Source organism: Arachis duranensis, chromosome 5, assembly GCF_000817695.3.
Source record: "Arachis duranensis cultivar V14167 chromosome 5, aradu.V14167.gnm2.J7QH, whole genome shotgun sequence".
NCBI lineage: Eukaryota > Viridiplantae > Streptophyta > Magnoliopsida > Fabales > Fabaceae > Arachis > Arachis duranensis.
This window is the reverse complement of record NC_029776.3, coordinates 1,537,555-1,561,805: the sequence shown is the minus strand read 5'-3', so window position 1 is coordinate 1,561,805 and position 24,251 is coordinate 1,537,555. Positions and strand designations below refer to the sequence as shown.

The 24,251-nt window shown below is 34.1% G+C and overlaps 3 protein-coding genes across 3 annotated transcripts in view; 1 reads left to right on the top strand and 2 right to left on the bottom strand.

The window, feature by feature from the left end:
* The window catches only part of LOC107487163 (glycerol-3-phosphate acyltransferase, chloroplastic), a gene marked incomplete in the record, with an annotated part of 6,317 nt that extends 4,533 nt beyond the window's left edge, over positions 1-1,784 (bottom strand). The window contains 2 exon segments of the mRNA XM_016107764.3: positions 366-463; positions 1,340-1,784. Coding sequence (XP_015963250.1) covers positions 366-463; positions 1,340-1,646 — 405 coding nt within the window.
* Positions 1,785-11,119: 9,335 nt separating this feature from the next.
* Positions 11,120-13,551, top strand: LOC107487164 (uncharacterized protein At1g32220, chloroplastic). The gene is made up of 7 exons (XM_016107765.3): positions 11,120-11,401; positions 11,840-11,933; positions 12,032-12,120; positions 12,191-12,246; positions 12,388-12,534; positions 12,673-12,798; positions 13,142-13,551. Exons 1-7 carry the CDS (start codon positions 11,286-11,288, stop codon positions 13,420-13,422), a joined length of 909 nt encoding a protein of 302 aa, XP_015963251.1. The 5' UTR covers positions 11,120-11,285; the 3' UTR covers positions 13,423-13,551.
* A 1,809-nt stretch (positions 13,552-15,360) lies between these two features.
* On the bottom strand, positions 15,361-18,156 carry LOC107487165 (uncharacterized). Its single transcript, XM_016107766.3, has 5 exons — positions 18,013-18,156; positions 17,733-17,875; positions 16,680-17,293; positions 16,039-16,141; positions 15,361-15,755 (listed from the first exon to the last, which is right to left on the bottom strand). Exons 1-5 carry the CDS (start codon positions 18,085-18,087, stop codon positions 15,719-15,721), a joined length of 972 nt encoding a protein of 323 aa, XP_015963252.1. The 5' UTR covers positions 18,088-18,156; the 3' UTR covers positions 15,361-15,718.
* Between the last annotated feature and the right edge of the window lie 6,095 nt (positions 18,157-24,251).

Here is a 24,251-nt window from a genome sequence, read left to right as displayed (position 1 = left end):
TGTTTGGTAAAAAACTAATATTCAGTTCTTGTTACATAAATAATCGATCATGCATCAATTAGGCTGAAGCAAACAAACAAGAATATATTATAGCGCTGACAGATACAGCTATTGTGTCATCCTCAAAGCACATTATTTTGGGAATTCAGCTCCATGGTGAATCATAAGGGAACTGGCATCCCTTTTTAAAGATAGTAGGAATAATTAATCTGAAAGAATGAAGATGCACAGCTTCACTTCTTGAATTGTATGTCAAGAAAAATGTCCAGGCAGCAAAAAGCATGCATAAAATTGAATGTTAAACCACAAAGTGTGTGGAGGATGCACGTGTATGAAAAATAAAAAAAATATGAATATTAACTTACTGCACTTTTATAGTTTTTGTACACTTCTTCCATGCCTGCAGCAACATGAGCAGGCAGATTTCCTGATTGTGCTTCCTTCTTGATTCCAGAAAGAAGCTCTGCAAATAAACAAGTATCGTGAAGGGAGATGAATTTTGTGGAAGAAAGATTGTACTCAAAACTCATCAATGTAAAATTTTTTGCTTCAAACAATAATAATAACAATAACAATAATAGTAATAATAAAGCAAAAAAGTCATGCGGATACCTTCTCTTCTACTATATTCTTGTATCTACATCTCTACATCTCAGACTCTAACAGACAGAATCTTCCTTTTGTCTTATCACCTATGTTAATACCCTGCAGTCCACTGACAGACAGACCTATATATTGCTTTCCCACTAGCTCAACAAAACTAAAATTACCAAGCCTCGTAATTTTCATCCCTCAGAATTTTCATTTCTCAATATGTAGTCATAGGCTATAATTTTGATTCTCTTTTAATTGCAAAACTGGACCACTATAAATTAGCTGTGTCTGAAATAACTATGCATGATTTATCCTCCTTCCTTCTCTTCCCATTAGGAAGTATACAATTAACAAAAAATATATACCAAAAATGAAAAAATTATGTATCATAGAACTACCTAATCATTTCCCTAACATTACAATATAATTAATCCTCACCCTTTTTCCATGCAAAGCTGGAAAAAGCGCTAGAGTCTAGCAGTTAGTTATAAATTACATAAGCAAAAAAAGGCCCAAACAGCAGCCGGCACAGATAAAAACAAAAATCCCAAACCTAAAGAAACCAAATTAATACATCACCAAACCATAACAGCATACATTAAATTAAAATAAAAAATAAAATAAAATAAAATAAAAATCCACCCAATCATTGCATCCAAACCTCATTCCTTCTCAAAGTTTCTTGATTCATTCCAGCTCAATAATAATAATAAAAGAAATGAGATGAAGAAAGAGAAAGAGGAACCTTGTTCAGAGCGAGCGTTGAGGAAAGTGCGGGTAGAGACAGCTGCCATTTTGGGAGGAGAGGCAAGATAGTCTTGTGCCTTAATCTTAGGCTTGAAAGAGTAGAGAGAAGAGGCGCAATAGCAAGAACAGGAAGTATAGTAAACGGATGAAGAAGAAGAGGAAGGAGGAGGAGGAGGCTTTGAAGAGAAGGAAGAAACCCTAGGAACGAAGAATGCGGGAAACGGAGACTGAGAATGAGAAGAAGAAGCATTGCTGAATATGGTAAACACGCCCTGTGCCGCACGCTGAGCGAGAGACCCGTTCATCGTTTCGTTTCGTCACGCACAGCAACAAAGAAAAGAAAATGAAAGAAAAGAAAAGAAAAGAATGAATGAATGAGAGTGAATAGAGAGGAAGAGAGAGAAAGCGTTGTGAGGAAGAAAGAGAAAGAGAAAGAGAAAGAGAGTGTGTCATTGGCGGGCTCACGTGCTTTTCCGTCTTTTAAGTGGGACCCACCCTTGCCACAGACCACAGTGGGAGCCAATGGTTTCTCCAATCAACCCAGCTTTGACACGTGTCAATTATTTAACGGACCATATTCCCTCAACGGATAAACCCTTTTTTTTGTTTAATTAATCTTCTTTTTTTATTTTTTGTCTGAACTCTGACCTTTCCTTTCTTTGAAGAAATCAATTTCTTGCTATTAACTTAATATACTCATAAATATTTAATCTCAATGGCTACCACTTGATTTAGACTTGAGTTTGGCAAACGTGAAGGGGGAAAAAAATTATTAAAAACTAGTCAATGTGATATAGTCCAGTTTTTAGTTTGTACGAAATGGAATTCCTCTATTGGATTACATTTTTTTTTAAATAATCAATTACATTTCCTATTTTTGGAAAATGTGATTCTATTAGCCTGTGATCAAACTTTTATCTCCATATAGGTAAATGCTATGGTGCCTAAAAAATGTTGCTTATTTATTAAAAAAAGTTAAAAAATAATATTTAATTTAAAAGATATAACAATAAATAATTTTTAAAAAATCAAAATTTACTACAAAAGATAATTTAAGTAAAATTTAAGCACTAATTTATAAGCATCATAGAATTAACCCTCAATATATTAGTATAATATAATATTATTGTAGACAGCTAAATTTAGTATTGTAATAGTTACTTAAGGGGTGTTTAGATTTGTTTGGATAAGAGATAAATTCGTTTGAGTTCTTTGATAGTTTTATCTTTATATTTGACAATATTTTTATTCTGTAAATATAAAAGTGATTTTTTGTCTTCAATTCATGTTTATTAAAAACTAAAAGTTCTAGTTTTTCGTTTAATTTTTTACGTTGGATTAAATTTTATGTTCTATATATCAATGATGTCTTTTATTCTTCATATATTTATTTTTTTCTTTTTTATAATATATCTTTTTAATATTTTCTTATACATATTATTTTTTATAAAATTTCTGTTTTTATGAGTTTTTTTATTGTTATTGTTATTTTTTTGTATGGAATATTTTTTTTAATTCATTTTAAATAAAGTTACCAAACATAAACAATATTAATACTAACTTATTTTTTATCAAAATTACTTTTACAAAATTAATTTTATACAAACTTTCATTTACAAATGGTAATTCAAATACACACTTAATGTAAATATCTTTTTATTGGGGTTAATATAATCTTTGAAATTATTTTGTAAAACTTAATTAACTCAAAATTAGTAGATACTAATTAAATATGTGTGTCTGTGTGCGTGTGGTGTGAGTAGTATTCACTATTCATAACCAACACAAGTGTATATCATATGATTCTTCAACTTTATCCACATGCTGTAGCATTATTATTATTCATACCTTAAATATTCGATCAATAATTAATTTGTATTGCAAGTCGCTTTCTTTTATCCAAATGTCATAACTCGCATCATGAGAAAATGTTTGACTAAGACAAGGTTTGTTCTGGGTCGTCCATTTAAATATTATTATCACAAAATGAAAAGTTATTTATTACTGTGTATCGTTTTTAATTTCCTTATCATATATTCTTGCATAGTGGGATGATACTCTCAGCGGTACACGTAGTTTTGTCTCCGACAAGAAGGGATGATTCATATTGTGCCTTTTTACCAAACCAACCACACATGGTGCATAATTCTTACAATTATTTTTTTTTTTTTGGGATCAAAGTTCTTATACAAGATTAACAACTAAATAAAATTGTAGGGTTTTACTATGCTTTAAAACACACACTTTTTAAATTCAATTTTATGGTATATTATTAAGGGGCACAATAGATGGAATAGAATATATAGAGTTTTAAGTTTTATTTTAATTCTGCTTGTGAGTGTAAATATTTTTTTAACTTTTATATATGTTATTTTATTTATAAATTTAAACCTTTTTCACTCAATTTCTATTTGTAAGAATAATTATTCGCCTTAATCTATTAAAAAAATATTTTTATAGAACAAACAAAATAATAATTAAAATAGATCAATTCAATATGTCTAATTAGTTGGTTGTTTTGTCGTGGGCTCACAATAGTTCCACCTAACTCGTCCTGTGTATTATATATTTTTTCCTTCTCCATTTTTATGGTCTTTTATTTAGAATGGACTATAAATTCTGATTCCAATGAGCATAATTCGACAATTGAGGACGTATGATTCAGATAAGAATTTTAAATAGTGATGGCAATAAATAGGGTGGAGTTTAGATCTAATTTTATTTTTTCTGGTGAGTTGAGAATATTTTAATTATAATCTTACCTGTTTTTAATTTGTGAGTTATAAAAAAAATATAATATTATTATATAATTTTATAATAATTTAAAATTTAACTGATATTTATGTAAAAAATGTATTAAATTATTAATTAATGATCTTTTTTAGTAATTAAGGATTTTTTTGTATTTAGTAAGAGGTCTTTAGTTCAACTACGGGTATACATAACCAGGTCTGGACCGAAATTTCGGCTTGGATCCAAATACTTTGGGGTTAATTTGGTGTGATTTCATCGGGTCTAAGGCCGAATAATAGTATCAAAAATAGACCCGATCAATCATTATTTATGGTCGAGTCCAGGTCAAAGCAAACTCGATTTCACTCAACCCATATGCACTCTAAGAGGAATAAAAAAGGTATATATGTTTTAAATTAATTCCAATATTATGTTATATAATTATAAGTTTAATGCTTTGTTTTTAATCACAGTTGTTGAATTAAGAAATAGATCAAAGAAGCATGAAATTAGAATTTATGGACAAACTTAAAGTAATCCCTAAAGTTGTACTCGAGTCTCAAAGTGATCCTTAAAATTAATAGTTACACAATTTTATCCTCAAACTTGCACTCCGAAACTCATACTAGTTCTTAATGCGCTCTCCCTTCATCGGAACACTGAAATGAAATCGTTTTGTATTAAAAAAAAAAAAACCAAGTCTCCCCTTCCCCCAATCCAAGCTCCTTCCCCTTTCTCTTTTCTCTTTGTTGTCGCTTCTCGTCCGCCTCCGTCACGGTACCGCGCCGCACCGCACGGCTCCCTTTTCCAACCTAGTCTCTTACACTCTTGTCTTCTCTCTATCTCTCCTTCTTTTTCTGTCTCCTCTATGTCTCCATCTATCTCCTTGATCCCAAAATCAATTCCTCCATTATTTGATTAACGCATAGAAACAGTATATATGCTTTCAAATTACGTGAACTTTATACAATAAACTAACGAAACAAATATTTTAGCCAAATAAAAAAGGGACTGAAAAAATAGAATTAAACATATGCAAAAATTAATGCATACAGGCATCTAAAAAAATTTCATTACAATAAAAAAATTTGAAAAAAAAGAATCTATACAAGAGAAAAGACAGAGAGGAGAGACTAGGTTAGGAAGTAAGGTGAGCAGCGTGGTGCCGTGACGGAAACCGACGAGAGATGATGATAGAGGCTTCGGGTTGAAGAAGGGCCTCAGATTGAAGAATGAGAAGGAAGAGGAAAAGGAGAAGGACCTCAGATTGAGAAAAGAGAAGGGGAAGGGGAAGGAAAAGGGGAAGGAGAAGGAAAAGGGAAAGGAAAACTGGGGATAGGTTGGAAAAGGGGAAGAGGAAGAGGAGCGTGGAAAGAAAAGGAAAAGGGGAACTAGGAAGGAAAATGAAAAGGAGAAGTAGGAATGGAGAAGGGGAAGGAGGAGAAGAGCGTGGAAGGAGAAGGAAAAGGAAAACTGGAAAAAGATTGGGGAAGGGGAAAGGGAGTGTGGAAGGGAAAGGGAAAAGGGAACTGGAGAAGGGTTAGGGAAGGGGATGTTTTTCTTTTTTTTTAATAAATACAAAACGACATCGTTTTTAGTGTTCCGATGAACGAAAAATGTCTTAGGGACTAGTATGAGTCCCAGAGTATAAGTTTGGGGACAAAATTGAGCAACTATTAATTTTAAGGACCACTTTAAAATTCGGGTTTAGTGATCACTTTAAGGTTTAACTCAAATAAAAAAGGTATATATATTTTAAATTAATTTTAATACTATGTTATACTAATTATAAACTTATTGTTTTGTTTTTAATCATATTTGTCGAATTAGGAAATAGATCAAAGAAGCAAGAAATTAGAATATATGAACAAATTCAAATTCAAGTATAGTTATCAACTTATCTGTATCAATTATTTTTTTCTTTTTTATAAACGAGTGTATCATAATTTATTGACATAAAATTTATCAAGACATTAATATCTACTATTAAAAAGACATTAAAATACACAACATTAATGTTTTCACAAAAAAAAATTTTAAAATATTTTCATTCTTTTTTTTAACTTGAATGTCAAAGTATCTTTTATAAATATTTCAGGCGACTGATGTTCTGTAAGAGACGAAATCTACCTCATTCATTGAAGCAAGATTTATTCGAAGATGAGTTATACTTCATATTACCTCTCAGCACAAGAACATATTCTTTTGGAGTGCACCTTACACCAACCACTAACTTCATATATAGGTTTGGTTCGATAACTATTTTAAAAAAGTTATTTATCCTTTTAAAAAATATCAATTTTTTAGATTGAGTTTGATAAATTAAAATGATCATGTATTTGTGCATATAATTTTTTAAAAATATGGATAATTTTAAAATACTCAAAGTTAAATTTTTTAAAATTGATTTATGTTTATCAAGATTAAAATGTCTAATATATCTCATATATTAATGAAATTTTAAATTTATTTTTGTATTTATATCTATAATAATAATTATAAAATTTAAAAATTATTTTTTTATTCAAACTAATGAATTTTAAATCATTTATAGTTAATTTTAGACTAAATTCTAATAGTGATTTTTTAAATTCACAGTTTTTATCAATTTGATGCCTCAAATTTCATCTGCACTATACTGATCTCGGAAATTAAGTTCAGAGTACTTTTGAATTCCTTTTCAGCGTTAATTCAGCAAATGAAAGGATGGTCTAATACTCTCTTACCACACTGGATTAGTATAAAACAACAACGTTTTTATTGAGATAGCGTCAAAAAAGAATTTTTAAATTATTATAATGTCTAAAACTCAATCACAATTAAAATCTGATAGATTAAATTAATGAAAATTGTGAATATAAGGGATTGTCATTAAGCTTAAGATGAAAAAATGATGGTAGGAAACAGGAGTAACTCTCATTTTTTGGAGAAGAAAATATTTGAACAAAAATTTGAATGCGAATTAAAATATAATATTCATCACAAAACATTGATGCATGTATTGGTACCACCAAACTAATTCTATTCTGATCACATTATCTGCTATACTTTGTCTTACTTGAAGTAACGTATATGGCTAATTAAATGGATAGATTAGTCCCCCATGGTTTTCATTTTTTGTATTATTGTTCCCATTTGGAAAGACTTTTTTTTTTTGGACGTTAATATTAATATAAAATGGCCATGGTGGGCAGCACTTTCCATTTTGTGTTAGTTTTTATTTAAGATGATTGCTATATTGCCACCTAAGTTTGACACTAGACAAGATTTTTATCTTATTTCTTTTCAGTTTTCAGTTTTTCCAATTAAATTCTCAACTTTAAGTCTTTAAAAAAGGAGAAAAAAATACAAAATCGATGTATTAAGATAATATCTAAGAATGATACCGATATGTGAATAATTTTGTTTTTTAAAAAATGAATGAACTGACAATTATTTTAAAAAGACAACGAGATCTAAAAAAAATTCAATTCAATTCTTGATTTTTTTTGAATTGATTAGTTTTTGTGCCAAAAAATCAACATTGACTTTTTTGACACAAGACTAATTAATCCCATAAAAATATAATTCAGGGATCAAATTGAATTTTTTTTATTGAGGAATTCATTATCTTTCGTTTAAAATTAAGACTGTTTAAGATTTTAAGGCTGTTTAAGATTTTTTTTTCTTAAAGAGACTATTCGTTGTTAATATAATAAAAAGAGTAAACTATTATTTCTGATTATTCTAGTAAATTATCCAAAGTTTTGGATAAAATTACCTAATGATTTATTAACTCTAGATAATTTTACAAAATTAAACTAATCCAATTTATTATGGATATTAAGTTAGTTTACATTTTTAATATTAAAATAGTCAATATTTAAATTTTTTATGGTTAAAACTGGTAATATACTCTTGATAAATATATAATTTTCATGTCAAAACAACTCAATAAGCTGATATACAAAATTAGATATTTTGTGATCAATTTTTCTTGTCGTTCTCTTAAATAAAGCCAGATAAAAAATATTTTGTTAAAAATAGTTTTGAAAAACACTATGGAACCTGTTCTAGAATGGTTAAAACAAGAGAATCTGTCTTATTAATCAGATTAAGCCTTGGCTAATTCTTATTTTAGGTAACATTATTCATTATAGATTTTTGTTTTAAATAAACATACATATATATCATTATCAAATTTCCTTCAACTATAAAAAATCTATATCTCTCAATTTTATATAGATTTTAAGGATTAAACTCTTGACATTTCGAACATACAACTCTAAGACTATACTATTGAACTACTCATCGCAAAAACTTAAGCTGATAGAACAAAGTAACATAGTTATATCTCTAACCTTTTTTTTTGACAGTACTTATTTTTTATTTTATGTTTTCGTCCAATTATTTATTCTTTTTTTTTTTTATTTTGAAGTGAAATGTATATTTTTGTTTGATGCAACTCTCACCCTTCGTCTGTTCAATTTAATTTTGGGCCTCGCTTTTTGGTGTCATCGCCCGTTGAGAAGGAGCAAATACCATAAAATGTTTTTCATGAAAGTCCATCTTCTTAGCAAATATTTTGTTATTCTTTTAATAAAAAGTTAAAAACCTTTTTATTTTGGGTTAGAACAAGAGAAATTAGAAAACAGGCCACAACCAATTTAACAAGAGAAATAAGTAACGACCAAAAAACATAAAAACCCAAGAGAAACAAGTAAAACCCTTCGACCCAAAATAAAAAAGAGAAAAGAAAAAAAAAATATATATATATAAAATATTATTGGTACACTAATCACTTTTTTTTTTTACCAAGGATAAGAGATTCGAACCTACAACCTCTTAATTGAATATAGAAAGACTATGCCATTTGAGCTATTACTCATTGACATTGGTACACTAAACACTTGAATTTAGATCCTCTAAATTTTTAATTTCACTTTAAAGAATAAAGTGTAATCTTTTACCATTTATTTCATAGGTGGGACTAAGAAAAAATATGAGAGAGAAACCATTCAATAGTGAAAAAACACATTTTACCTTCTAAAGTAAAAAAATTCAAAATTTAGAGAATCAAAATTCCTAAACACTTATATCAATAAAATTTATGATGTGTGAAATTTAGTAAATAATTTAAAGATGATGATGATTTTGATTATTATTATTATACATTTTTTTTAGAAGAGTCCAATTCTTTAAAATCTACATCGAACAATAATTTTGTTCCATAAATTGTTAAAATACACAAGTTTAAGAGAATATTTTATAGTTTAATTTTAATGTATTGATAATGTAAAACATTTTTTATTTTTTGAATGATCATTCATTTAATTAATATAAATAATAGTTATATAAAATTACATAATTAAAAACACGTGTAAAAGTTTAGGCTGATAGTATATTAAAATTAAATTTATATTTTTAATCATAAAAAACAATTTTCTTAAGTTCAAAACCATAAGATATTAAAGATGACCTATTTTGTAAGGTAGGTTAAGAAATATGAAATTGTGGCGATTCTTGCTCCATGGGGTGGGTTTACTTATAAGAAACTTGAACTTTTTAAGTTAGCAAAGCAGTTTACGAGAAATCGTGATTCATAATATGCATAGTTAGAGATTTAGAGTGTAGAAAATATTGGTTAATTCTTTCTTACCCGTCCTGGAGTGATATTAATTACAAATTGCAATCATGGTTTTACAAATAAAACACTTAAATATCTGATATTGAATCTATATAACAAGACCTAACTTTTCTATTGTTATAGAATGAAGAGTATACTAAATCATGTGCCTTTTTTTTTTATTTAGTTAATCTCGTTAGGTGAACAATAAAAGATGCGAATAGCGTGGATAACAGGCCATATTTTAAACATACTAACAAAGATTATATGTAATTAATTTAAAATTAAAATTAATTTTTCTTTTTTAACCTATTATTTACATTATTTAAAAAACATTATTTTTTAATACTTTTTCGTATTTAATTACGATTTCATTTTTTATCTAATTATTTCGGTGTATTTTATTTCTGTCGCATATCCAAATTTATAAATATAAATATAGTAATTAGAATATCAATTTAAATTTAATTTTTACAATTTTTTAATATTATAATTTTAAATAAATTAGTCAATTTTATAAAATTTTTATAATTTTACAATTTAAATTTTATTATAATTTTACATATTATGTATTTAATTTATTTTTTAATTTTATATCAAATTTTAATTTATTCTGCCTTATAAGGTGTCCAAAAAAAAAAGTGATTTTTATTCAAATTCGTTCCAAAACTTGGTTTATGGTTGAAAATTTTGACTCAAATAGAACAGGACACTGCGATACAACGGGTGAATCCAAATTGTCATGTCTATTCATTACACACTTAGGAAAATGAATTTTCTAAATATTTTATAATTAAAAATATAAAATGTGATCTCAAATTTTTTAATATTTTTTTAATAGTTTTTTTATTCTACTTGGTTAGATATTACACTTTACATCTTTAAATGGAAAAAAAATTAAGATTCAATTTCATTTTCTTAGACTGTGTTTGTTTTTGAAAATAGAACAAGACAAAATACTGAGAACACAACATGATAAGACATCGATGGACAGATACATAAAATTTTGTATTCTTGTATTCTGTTTGACAATAAACTAGAACAAATTATAAAAATTTAATTTATTCTTATTTTTTTTATTAAACAAAATTGAGATGAAAAATATAATAATAAAAATTATAATTATGAAAAATTAACAAGAATAATAAAAGAAAAATAAAAAACAAGTTGTGTTCCATTGTTAGTGTTTCTATCTCTTTTTTATCAAATGAACACAAAATATATTAGTTTAGTGTCTCTAGATATATTGTTTTTATTTATATCTTTTCTGTTAAACATGATTTTATATTCTGTATTATTGTTTTAATATTCTGTCTCTATAAATAAATGCAGGCCTTACAGTACAAGAGAAAAAAAAATAAAAGAAAAGAAAAAGACGGGAGAAAAAATAAAATGGAAAATAGAAGAAAGGAGAGAAAGAAAGAAGAGGAAGTAAAGGGAAACTAGTGGCATTGAAAAATGATGAGGTCCCAAAATTACAATACACATAGCGTGGTGGTTGTGAATCTTCCGTTTTAACCTTCTGCTTCTCATTTCTCTCTTACTCTTTCTTTTCTTCTCTCTACTACTCACACTGCAAGTGTTCTGCACCTTGTGCTCCATAAAAATGGCGTCTTTTCTCACTCTACCAGCTATTTCCTCACGACCCATAATTCCCAGTGCCTTCTATCTCAAGAGACCCGTCTTTCAATCCCCACCCACTTTGCATTTCAAACAAAACCGGTTAGTCCTCCAACCCCCACTTCACAACAATTTATTTTTTGTTTTGCTTTTTTATCATAATTTTTCATGTTTCGTGCTATTTGCAACCGTTTGGAGCATGCGGAAATTGAATTAGTTTAATGGTGTTCATTATTTTGTCTCTGTGTGTTTGAATTAAGACTTTTTATTTCCCCCCATCATAAGGGTTTAGAGGTTTTTGTAATGAATTGGATTGGACTGTATGAGCATTTGATGATGAGTTAATAATTGCCAAATTTCCTTTAGTATGGATTTGTATTTAGTCTATGTTATGATGCAGTGTGTGTTGTGCCAATTTTTTTCAATATCATTAATTGATTATCTATGTTTCTTCATGCTGCAGCATGTAACAGGAACACTACTTATTCAAATATCCATGATATGTGCTCTTAAATTGTTTATGCATATACCTTTATGCAGGTTTTCTGTTAGCAGCAGTTCTGCAGAAACAGGTTACAGGGCCGATTCCAGATCTAACACTATAGATGTTGTGGCTGAGATTAAAAGCGAAAGGGTATTTACAAATTAAATGTCTCACTTTTACTGATTTGATGTTATACATAATTCTTTAGCTGAAGCATTGTTACTTAGATTAAATGTCTCTGTTTGTAGATTGTAGTCTTGGGAGGGAGTGGTTTTGTTGGTTCTGCCATATGCAAGGCAGCAGTATCCAAGGGCATAGAAGTCATAAGCCTAAGCAGGTTTGTGAATTGTGATGTTCAACTTATTTATATCTATGTTTGTATGCATACACTTAACTCAATTTTACAGATCAGGACGTCCTACTTATCCAGATGCATGGGTAGATCAAGTTACTTGGATTGCAGGCATGCTACCTAAATCTTATACTAAGCAGAATCTCAGTTTGTTTTATCTGTTATTTTAGATAGTTATTTTGTTTTAACTCTCTTATGAGTTTGTTGTAATAACTCTCTGGAGGGTGTTTGAATGTCATGCTTAATGCACAGGTGATGTTTTTTATGTGAATTGGGATGAAGTATTAGTTGGAGCAACTGCGGTTGTTTCAACACTTGGTGGGTTTGGTAGCGAAGAACAGATGAAAAGGATTAACGGCGAGGCTAATGTCGTGGCTGTGAATGCTGCAAAGGAATATGGTGAGCCATATCATTAGAGTGTCATTCTGCAGTTGAATGCACTTATATGTTGGACTGTATTTTGGTCATAAACCATTGTGATCCTCTTCTACTGCATAAGGTATCCAATATTAATTATTCTCTCCTTTTGCCTTGCAGGAATTCCGAAATTCATCTTGATCTCAGTTCATGATTACAACTTACCGTCATTCTTACTTTCATCGGGGTACTTCACAGGAAAAAGGAAAGCGGAATCTGAGGTTCTCTCTAAATACCCGAGTTCAGGTAAATGTTTTGTGCTGTTTCATGAACGCTCGAATCTAAATTGGTATTTAAGCTTTGTAATCAAGGACCTAAGGTTCCAAACTAAAACCTACTTGCAAATGAGTCAATTTGTTGAAGCCTTGAAACGGTTGTCTCTAATACCAATAGAATTAACTAAAGCTCATTGAGGACAAGCCTTGACTCACAAGTAAGTGTTAGCTTTGGATGCAACCCTTTCCCGGATCTTGTACAATGCAGGATGCCTTTTTCCGGGTTGGCTTTTTCCTATTTTTTATTGAAACCTTAAAAAAACACTTATCGTTCAATGCTTTGATGGTTAACTTGGCTTTGAAATGTTTTTCAGGTATTGTATTGAGACCTGGATTCATATATGGGAAAAGGAGAGTGGATGGTTTTGAGATCCCTTTGGATTTAGTTGGGGTACCAGCTGAGAGAATTCTAAAAGCAACAGAGAACTTCATCAAACCATTAAGCTCTCTCCCTGCATCTGATTTGTTCTTAACCCCACCTGTTAGTGTTGATGATGTTGCATTTGCAGTTATCAATGGTGTCTTAGACGATGATTTCTTTGGCATTTTCACCATTGACCAGATCAAAGAAGCTGCTGAAAAAGTGAGGGCATGATCCAAAATATACATGTTAGGGAGAGTTACATGACATCAAAGTTACAAAATAACAATAATAATTGTACATTGTACATGGAATGCCAAAAATGAGTCAATGATGGGGTTAATTAAAATCTATTGAGTGGAATCATAACTTTTCATAATTTTTTTTAAAATTGAAGTGAAATTAGTGAAATTATTTTCATTAATGAAGGATAGAAGACTCTTCCAAACCTTGGTCAGTTATGCACGAGGGAGGAAGATCAAAACTTCGATTACTTTCGAAAGATTTGAGACTTCGAGTTAAAAGAAACTCTAAAGCGATGAAAAATGGCAAGGCAATAGGACCTGATAATATTCTGATTGAAGTTTGGAAGGGATTTGGAGAGAAAGGCATCAGTTAGTTAACCAAACTTTTTAATGAGATTTTAAGATCAAAGAAGATGCTAGATGAGTGGAGAAAGAACACTTTAGTACTTGTTTACAAGAATAAAGGGAATATTCAGAGTTGCCAAAACTATAGAGGGATCAAACTCATAAATCATACTATGAAGTTATGGGAAAGGGTGATAAAACGGAGGCTGAGGCAAGACACAAGTAACAAAGAACTAATTTGGTTTTGTTCCCGGCAGATCCAGCATTGAAGCTACATACCTGTTAAGAAGGATGATGGAGAGGTATCGTAGTAATAAAAGGATCTACATATGGTGTTATTAATTTGAAAAAAGCGTATGATAGGGTTCTAAGGGAGGTTGTATGGAAAGTTTTGGAAAGGAAGATAGTAAGGATCGCATATATTCGTGCAATAATGATGGGGCTACAACTAGTGTGAAGATTCAAGGTGATGTGACTGAGAAATTTCTTATTGGTATAAAAATACACTAGAGATCATCTTTAAGTCCATACTTTTTTTACATTAATCTTTGAAATACTCAGAACATATCTAAAAGCATGTGTCATGGTGCATACTTTTTACCAATAATATCGTCCTTATGGAGAGTCAAGAGAAGACCTAAATAAGAAGTTGAATTTATGGAAAGAAGCTCTAAAAGTGTATGGTTTGCGCATAAGCCATAGCAAGACGGAATATATGAAATGTAAGTTCGGCCGCCGAAGGGAAAACCTTAATACAGAAGTGAATATTGGAAAAAACATTTAGTTAAAAGTTTTAAGTACCTTGGGTATATCATACAAGATAATAGATAGATTGAACATGATATAAATCATAAGATTTAAGCAGGTTGGTGAAAATGGCAGAGTACGTCTGGTTTTATATGTGACAAAAAAAATATCTTTAAAACTTAAAGGTAAATTCTATCGCACTGTTAGACCGGCTATATTTTATGGTACAGAGTGTTGGACAGTTAAAGGGGAACACGAACATAAGTGTGACAGAGATGATGATGTTGGAATGGATGAGTGATCATACGCAATTGGATATAATAAAGAACAAAGATATAAGAGAGAGGGTTAGAGTAACAACTATTGTGAAAAAGATGGTAAAATCGCGTCTCAGATGATTTGGACATGTGAAAAGAAGACTGACAGAACACCCAATCAAGAGGATGAATGAAATAGAAGATAGACAGGGGGTGAAAGGTAGAGAAAGATCATCCATGAGGTGATTAAACGAAATCTACATATAAACGATCTCTCTATAAACATGATACATGATAGAGTTCAATAGCGTCATTTGATCCATGTAACCGACTCCACCTAATGAGACAAGATTTTGTTGTTATTGTTGTAGTATTAATAGGTTATCTTGCCTTTATAAATCAATATATCTGAAATCAGTATTGATAAGTTTCAAATGTGTACGAAAAATTAAAGTGATTTATATGAAATGGAGTATTACTTCACATCTGGGTATTATTTATGATTTTATGTCAACTCTAAAACCAAACCTCAAATATAAAACTAAAACAGTCCAAAAACAAAGACAAAAAAATCTTAATTTGGTCAAACATTTTGAAATTGTGATATTTCTTCAATGTGAATATGGATCTTATCAGAGAATGGTTTACATATGTTAAGGTCTCTAGCATTTGACACCAAACTCGGGCAACATATTCATGAACATAGCAGAGGGTAAAATCCTGCTTTAGATACACATCCAGTGAAACCATGCTAAGAAAGGTCACCAAGGCCTCGTAGTTTATATTGAACCACCATACCAATTAGATCACACCGAAAGCATTCTCCTGATTTTTCTCAAAGAAGTAAATGTAAATAAGTCACCATCTAACTCTTCACTATACTAATAAGAGTGGTGTGAGGAACCTTTTGCCTCCACTTGAAATTCTAGTTTACTTCTATTTTCTATTAGCCATGGATTGTTCAGCAAGATACCTGCATCATCATGAACCCCAATTACCATAGAAAGAACATGGCAAGGATATAGCTAGGACTAGGAGTACTTTCAAAGGGTCCAAACAGCTCAATAATTGTGAAACTTTGACATTCTTTGAAGTAATAACTAATAATTACAACACCTCTATGTGTTGAGCAAGATAGTTAGCACTGAAATCCGAGTTTTACTTGCATGATAATGCAAGCTAGAATGACGTTCTTGAATGAAAACCAAACTCAGTCTATAAAGTTCAATATAAATATAACTGTGATAAACACTTACTTTCCAGTATAGAAGCCCGCAGAATACCAAGCATTCAAAAGAGCAGTAAGATCTGTTCCTGAGCCACTAGTTTGTTTGGGTTCAGAAATTGTTCTCTCTTTCTCTGCATTTCATGGAGCAAACATAGACGTCAGAGTTATACCATGAGTCATATGCAGTTATGCACCCAAAAAAATATATAGTAATAAAACAAAGGCATTTTTTTAGATAGTAATATAATAAAGCCATTAAACACATGAAATGGTGGATGGAACTGAAGCATTTGGTCCATGATAAAATTCTACCAACCAAAGTGAAGGCAAATTATGTCAGGTACATTAGAATGAGTATCCATCTTTTCATTCATGAGTTTAAGTGACAATGGTAAGCAATACGTAATGCAAACATTAAGAACATTTTTCAGTTCGTGCTGACAAAAAATAAAAAATAAGCATGTAAGCTATCATCCACTAGCCTCACAAGTGCAAAAAAAATAAAATAGCCTATTGATGGAACCAAAATGATTCCAGGTTTTACATCACTTAAAGGTATTCATAAAACCATGGATTTGCCACTTATGGTAATACTATTAACTAATCTTAATGGATTGCATTGCAAAAAATTCATGCATATCTATTTAGGTAGCCATGCTTATTGCTTACCTTCATTCACATTAGAATCACCAGAAATGGTTGTTCTAATGGACGACAGTGCCTGCTCTGCTGCTCCCATTGCTATTTTGTGGATTTTACCATCCTCACATGGAAATGGCATTTTATGATCCATTTCCACATAATGACTGTTACAAGGTTTACCAACACCTGATTCATCTAGAGAACAACCGGGAGCAGATGTGCAAGAAGCCATTGAACATTGACTAAAACACGGGCAACACGTGCAAACAACATTTGGATCAGAAACTTGGTAAGGAGACATTGAATAATCCTGCACATTGGAATATGGTACACCAGAACTAGTAGCAGTAGCATCATATTTGTAATTCCAAGCACTATACTGATTAAGTTGCTCCCAAATCTTCAGCCTTTTCTCCTCAAGTTCATTATACTGAACAACTAACTGATTATATTCCTCCACACCTTGTGCATATGCATAAGCATCATGCTCACTTTGGATGCCTTGGCCCCTTGTTGAATCCTGACAAGTATGTCCTACCTGCGGCTCAGCATGACAATCATCTCCCAACTTCGGCACAGAACCAGTCTCACCTAAATCAGGTGTATCAGCAGCTGGAATATTGCTCTTCTCATCAACATCCCTGGGTCCAATGCACCACAATCGATAGTGAAAAAACAAGTGCACAAATTCGCATAGAAGAAAAAGCAACCATTATCAAATGATTCTATTCCTTTCATTGTGATCAATAATAACATTTGAGATACAAAACCTATACCCTGCATTTGTGTGATTAAATTACAAGAATTCCGTCCGCATTATACAAGTAAAGATAGAACGAAAGTAGCAATGTAGAAAATTCGTTATTCTTCAAGAAATATGAAGACAATAGCAGTTCCACCAAATATATTTTTATCCAATTGCAACTTAAAACCTTGTATATCAAATTACGGCATTATTAATTCAAACCATTCAAGAAGGCACCAGAGATTGGATAGTGAAAACTGAATAACATGAACCATCAATTAGAATAAAAAGGTGCGATTTTGCAATAGTTCCTATTCAAACAGTTTGCTTTCTACCTTGCAGTGTCAAGATTTCGAAAGTCGCCACTAGAACCATTTTCTTCAGCGGTGGCGCCCATCACTGTCTCAGCCTCATCCTCAGCCTCAGCCTCAGCTCCAGCTGATTCATCCTTGCTATTGTTCTTGTTCTTGTGCATTTTCTACACAAATTATTACGAATATCATGAATTAGTTAGAAAACAGTGTTAACACCAAACTCCAGCAAAAGGCACAGCAATTGAAACCAAAAAAGATAAATAAGAAATGGAATTAGAGAGAAGTAAAGTGTAGTGATTACCTTGAAAGTAGAAATGGCGTGGTCGAAGGCATTGATGAGAGCAGAATCATCCCACAAGTCTCCTTCTTTACCCATTCGCTGTGGCCAGTGAAAGTGAGATGAGGGTGGAAGAGTTTTATTTTTTTTTTTGGATTTGAAAATGGGCCGAGGCCCAAAATCAGGTTTAAGAACAATGGAGATGACTGATGAGGAAGCAAACCCGAACTTTATTAAAAATAAAATCAACTTCTTTTGGTTTGACTATGGAAAGTTGACTTTTATTGAGATTTGAGAGTCGCTTTCGGCCCTCAGAATTCATGAACACATTAAGTCAATAAAACCGGCGGCGTTTTTCTTGCGGTCTTCGGGTTTAGAAATTTTCGGCGGTGACAACATTTTAGGAATTAGTAGGATACGAGTTTAATTTTTATAGCATACAAAAGATTTTTTTCACAAAAAAATTATATAAACAGTAAAAAATAACTAATTTTAATTTTTTTAAATATTTAAACACATAATCTGAATAAATAATTATATAAAATTCTTTACGCTATTATTGCTTGAAAATTAAATTTATTAGGATACTTTTAATAAATTATCATGAATTAATCTTATATTCATAAAATATAAATTATTTCAATAAAATTACATAAAATAGATAGTTTGTTAATTAATTTATTTGGATTAATTTCATTTCTTTTTTTATATCAAATTAGTTTATATATTTTATTATTGTAATTGTTAGCGCTTGAATATTTTGTAACCATGCATAATTTATTCAAATTTTAATGAAAAAGAGACTAACAAACATCAACATTATTGAAGAAGATTAATTAAATTGTATCCTTTGTGATGAAGCGTGGGACGTAATGCGGGTTAATTCAATAAAAATTAGAGAGATGTTCGATGTTTGGTGTGATCAACAAAGGATTGATATTGTTCATACCCTAACCCAACGATAAGGCCCAGGTCCTAACAAAAGGCCCAACCCAAAAAGGTTGAGCTTCGCCTTGTATCGATCTCCTCCCTATGAAGTCGGTCCCTATCACGACTAACCCTAAAGAAGTCGGAGACGAAGATTAGTTGGCAGATAATCACTCATTCAAATGAGTAACTGCCCCTAAAATCTCTCTACCCACTTATAGGAGCCATATCTCAACCTCCCTAAGATAAAGGAACAGTTATCCACCTTAAAAGGCGGAACTACTTCAGCGGTGGTTATTGGTTCACCATTATAAATACACTGACATTCCTCAGGTATCTCTAAGCCCAATACTCTCTAGACCTGTTTACACCCTTGCTGACTTAGGCATCAGAGTGTCTTTGCAGGTACCACCCCCCATTCTTTCACATACACAACTCGGAGACGGCTCCCAGACGTAAACCAAGTCGGAGACCACACTCCTCCAACGCTTGGGCCTCACAAACAAGCCCAACCACCGTCCGGTTCTAGGTAAGCCCCGGAACATTGGCGCCGTTGCCGGGGACCCGAGAGATCAACCAGTGATGGCGGACAGATCCCCCGAAGAGGGTCATGTGGAATCAGATTCTGAACAAGAGAATCTGGATACCGGAAACAATGACGCAGACTTGACCCTTCACTAGGAAACCAACGATCAGCACAGAGAAGGTACCTCCAGAGTCAAAAATCCGAAGGCGAATTCTTCAGAAGGGCGCGACTCGGAGAAAGATGGACCATCCCACGCGACTGAACTCATGGGATTAGTCCACGTCCACCAAAGTCACTTGGAACAGTTAGAACAGGAACGGGAGCGACAAAGGGAGACTGAGAAGAACCTAAAAGAGGAGATGGAACGACGAAAAGAGTTAGAAAGAAAACTCTTGAAGTTTGAATCCTCCCTCAAAGGCCGGAACTCCCGCGACGAACGAGAAGAGCCGCCCATAGGAGGGGAGGACCCTTTTAGCGAGGACATCATGAGGGCAAAAGTTCCAAGGAACTTCAAAAGCCCCGATATTGACCTCTATGACGGAACCACGGATCCAAAGCATCACTTAAGCAATTTCAAAAGTCGGATGTACCTGGCTGATGCTTCCGACGCTACGCGATGCAAAGTTTTCCCGACTACCCTATCGAAAGCAACGATGAAGTGGTTCGACAGCCTCCCTCCGAGGTCGGTCACCAGTTTTGAAGACCTCTCAAGAAAGTTTTTTATGAGGTTCTCTATCCAGAAAGACAAAGTGAAACATGCGCCAAGCCTCCTGGGAATAAAACAGGAGGTCGGAGAATCCTTACGAGCCTATATGGAAAGGTTCAACAAAGCATGTTTAGAGATCCAAGACCTGCCCACCGAGGCAGTCATAATGGGGTTAGTCAATGGGCTTAGAGAAGGTCCCTTCTCACAGTCCATATCCAAAAGACACCCCATCTCTTTAAGTGACGTACAGGAAAGAGCTGAAAGGTACATCAACATGGAAGAGAATGCTAAGCTGAGAGATCCGAGTTGGCGACCCGGACACCTTCCCTCAACAAAAGAGAGGGAGAGGGAGCCCAGGAAAAAGGAAGAACTCGGCCTCGATAGACCAAGGAAATATCACTCTTATACTCCTCTAAAGGTTTCTATAGTGGATGTATACAGAGAAATTTACAATACCGAAAGGCTGCCACCTCCCAGAACCATTAAAAATAAAAAAGGGGGGAGCCGCAGCGACTACTGCGAGTACCATAAAATATATGGTCACTCCACAAATGACTGTTACGACCTTAAAAATGTGATAGAAAAACTGGCTAGAGAAGGTTAGCTTGACAGATATCTCATAGAAAGGTCGGACAGTCATGGGAAGAGAAAGCGAAACGATATGGATAGAAGAGACCCACCACCGCAGAGTCCGGAGAGACATATCCATATGATCTCAGGAGGGTTCGCGGGAGGGGGACTCACCAAATCCTCTCGTAAAAGGCATCTCAAGAGAGTCTACCAGGTCGGAGGAGAATCATCCGACCTCCCTACCATTTCATTCACAAAAGAAGATGGGCAAGGAATAATCCCTGGACACGATGATCCAGTGGTAATAACTATGATCCTAGCAAATACCCATCTCCACAGAACCCTAGTAGACCAAGGAAGCTCAGCGGACATCCTTTTTAAGCCCGCTTTTGACAAACTAGGGTTGGAGGAGAAAGAATTAAGAGCTTATCCCGACACCTTATACGGACTAGGCGACACGCCAATAAAGCCACTGTGATTTTTGCCCCTCCACACCACTTTTGGAAAAGGGGAAAAATCAAAAACTTTGAGTGTAGACTTTATAGTCATCGATGTAGGGTCAGCATATAATGCTTTAATCGGCAGAGCTACCCTCAATCGACTCGAAGCGGTGGTATCCACTCCCCACCTTTGTATGAAATTCCCGACCCCAGCGGGGATAGCAACGGTAAGGGGAGATCAGAAATTGGCAAGAAAATGTTACAATGAAAGCCTAAACCTGAGAGGAAAAGGCAGAGAGATTCACACAATAGAACTCGGTGGTGCAAGGGCTAGAGAAGAGCTGCGACCACAGCCGGGAGGAAAAACCGATGAGATACAGGTAGGCGAAGAGGAAGGAAAAAATACTCACATAGGAGCCAACCTAGGGGAAATCCTAAAACAAGGGTTGACTAAGCTTCTAAGAGACAACTCCGATCTTTTTGCCTGGAAGGCCTCCGATATGCCTGGGATAGACCCCGAGCTCATGTCCCACAAACTCTCGGTCTATCCGGGGTCCCGACCCACGCAACAAAGAAGGCGCAAGCTCGGCCCAGAACGAGCCCTAGTAGTAGAAGAACAAGTGCAGGCGCTCCTAGAAGCCGGCTTCATCAGAGAAGTCAAGTACCCAACATGGCTAGCCAATGTAGTGCTAGTCAAAAAACAAAATGGCAAATGGAGAATGTGTGTCGACTATACCGACTTAAATAAGGCATGTCCTAAGGACCCTTATCCACTACCAAGTATTGATACCTTAGTAGACTCCAGCTCGGGGTATCAATACTTGTCGTTCATAGACGCCTACTCGGGGTATAACCAAATCCCGATGTATGAGCCAGACCAGGAAAAGACATCCTTCATCACGCCCAGAGTAAATTTTTGCTATGTGGTCATGCCATTTGGATTAAAAAATGCAGGGGCCACATACCAAAGGCTGATGAACAAAGTGTTTGCTCCCCACCTTGGGAGCCTAATGGAAGTATACGTCGACGACATGCTGGTGAAAACCAAGAAAGAGGTCGACCTCTTGTTAGACCTCTCACGAGTCTTTGACACCATAAGGTTACACGGGATGAGACTAAATCCCGCAAAGTGTGCCTTCGCGGTAGAGGCGGGAAAATTTCTAGGGTTCATGCTGACACAAAGAGGGATTGAAGCCAATCCTGATAAATGTAGAGCTATTCTGGAAATGAAAAGCCCGACCTGTTTAAGAGAGGTCCAGCAGCTAAATGGCCGACTCGCAGCCCTCTCCAGATTCTTGGCAGGATCAGCACTAAAATCCCTTCCACTGTTCTCCTTATTGAGAAATGGATGTCAATTCGAATGGACTCCTGAATGCGATGAGGCATTTCAGGAGTTCAAAAGATTCTTGAGCCAACCTCCGATTCTGACCCGACCTGTAGCTGGAGAAGACCTCGTCCTATATTTATCTGTAGCAGGTAAGGCTGTCGCGTCAGCCCTGATAAGAGAAGACGAGGTCGGCCAGCACCCAGTGTATTTCATCAGCAAAGTTCTACAAGGACCCGAGCTAAGATACCACAAACTAGAGAAGTTTGCCTACTCCTTAGTAGTAGCCTCACGAAAGCTACGACCTTACTTTCAAGCTCATACAGTAAGAGTTCGCACGAACCAACCCATGAAGCAAATCCCCCAAAAAACGGATGTCACAGGGAGAATGGTTCAATGGGCAATAGAGCTCTCCGAGTTCGACTTGAGGTATGAAACTCGGACGGCGATCAAAGCCCAGTGCCTCACCGACTTCATCACAGAATATGCAGGAGATCAAGAGGAAAAGCCAACTACATGAGAACTCTATGTAGATGGATCCTCAAATAAAATAGGAAGCGGTGCAGGCATAATATTGGTGGATGAAAGAGGAACCCAAATAAAGGTTTCCCTCAAATTTGAATTCCCAGCTTCAAATAATCAGGCCGAGTATGAAGCCCTGATTACTGGATTGAAGCTGGCAGAAGAAGTCGGTGCTACAAAGGTGATGATATACAGCGACTCACAAGTGGTGACTTCCCAGATAAGTGGAGAGTATCAGGCAAAGGACCCAATTATGAAGAGGTACTTGGAAAAAACTCTGGAACACCTGGGACGCTTTGCGAAAACTGAGGTCAAACATATAACTCGGGATCTGAATAGCAGAGCAGACGCCCTATCCAAGTTAGCAAGTACCAAGCCAGGAGGGAATAACAGAAGCCTGATCCAAGAAACTCTCCAGGAACCCTCCGTGGTAAAAATAGAAGACAAACAAGAGGTCCTTGAGGTAGCCGGTTTAAACCTCGGATGGATGAACCCCTTGGTCGAATACATGAAATTCGACATCCTTCCCAAAGAGGAAAAAGAGGCCAAGAAAATTCGGAGGGAAGCACAACATTACACTTTGGTGAGAAATATTCTCTACAGAAGGGGGATATCAACGCCATTGTTAAAGTGCGTACCGACCTCAAGAACCACTGAGGTGTTAGAAGAAGTTCACAGTGGGATCTGCGGAAATCATCTCGGAGCAAGGTCACTAGCCAGGAAAGTGATCCGAGCTGGATTCTACTGGCCGACCTTGCAGAAAGATGCCACAGAATTTGTGAAAAAGTGTCAACCATGTCAGATGCATACAAATTTCCACGTGGCTCCCCCGGAAGAGCTAATCAGTATCACTTCTCCATGGCCCTTCGCAAAATGGGGAATGGATTTGTTAGGTCCTTTTTCCCAAGCGCCAGGACAAGTCAAATACCTGATCGTGGGAATAGATTATTTCACAAAGTGGATAGAAGCAGAACCATTAGCCACCATCACCACTCAAAGAAGTCGGAGGTTCCTCTACAAAAATATCATCACAAGATATGGGATACCTTATTCCATTACTACAGATAATGGAACCCAGTTCACCGACTCTGCCTTTAGAAGCCTAGTAGCCAGTATGAAAATCAAACACCAGTTCACCTCGGTAGAACATCCGCAAGCCAATGGACAAGCTGAGGCAGCCAACAAAATCATACTAGCAGGACTGAAGAAAAGATTACAAGATGCAAAAGGAGCCTGGGCTGAGGAGCT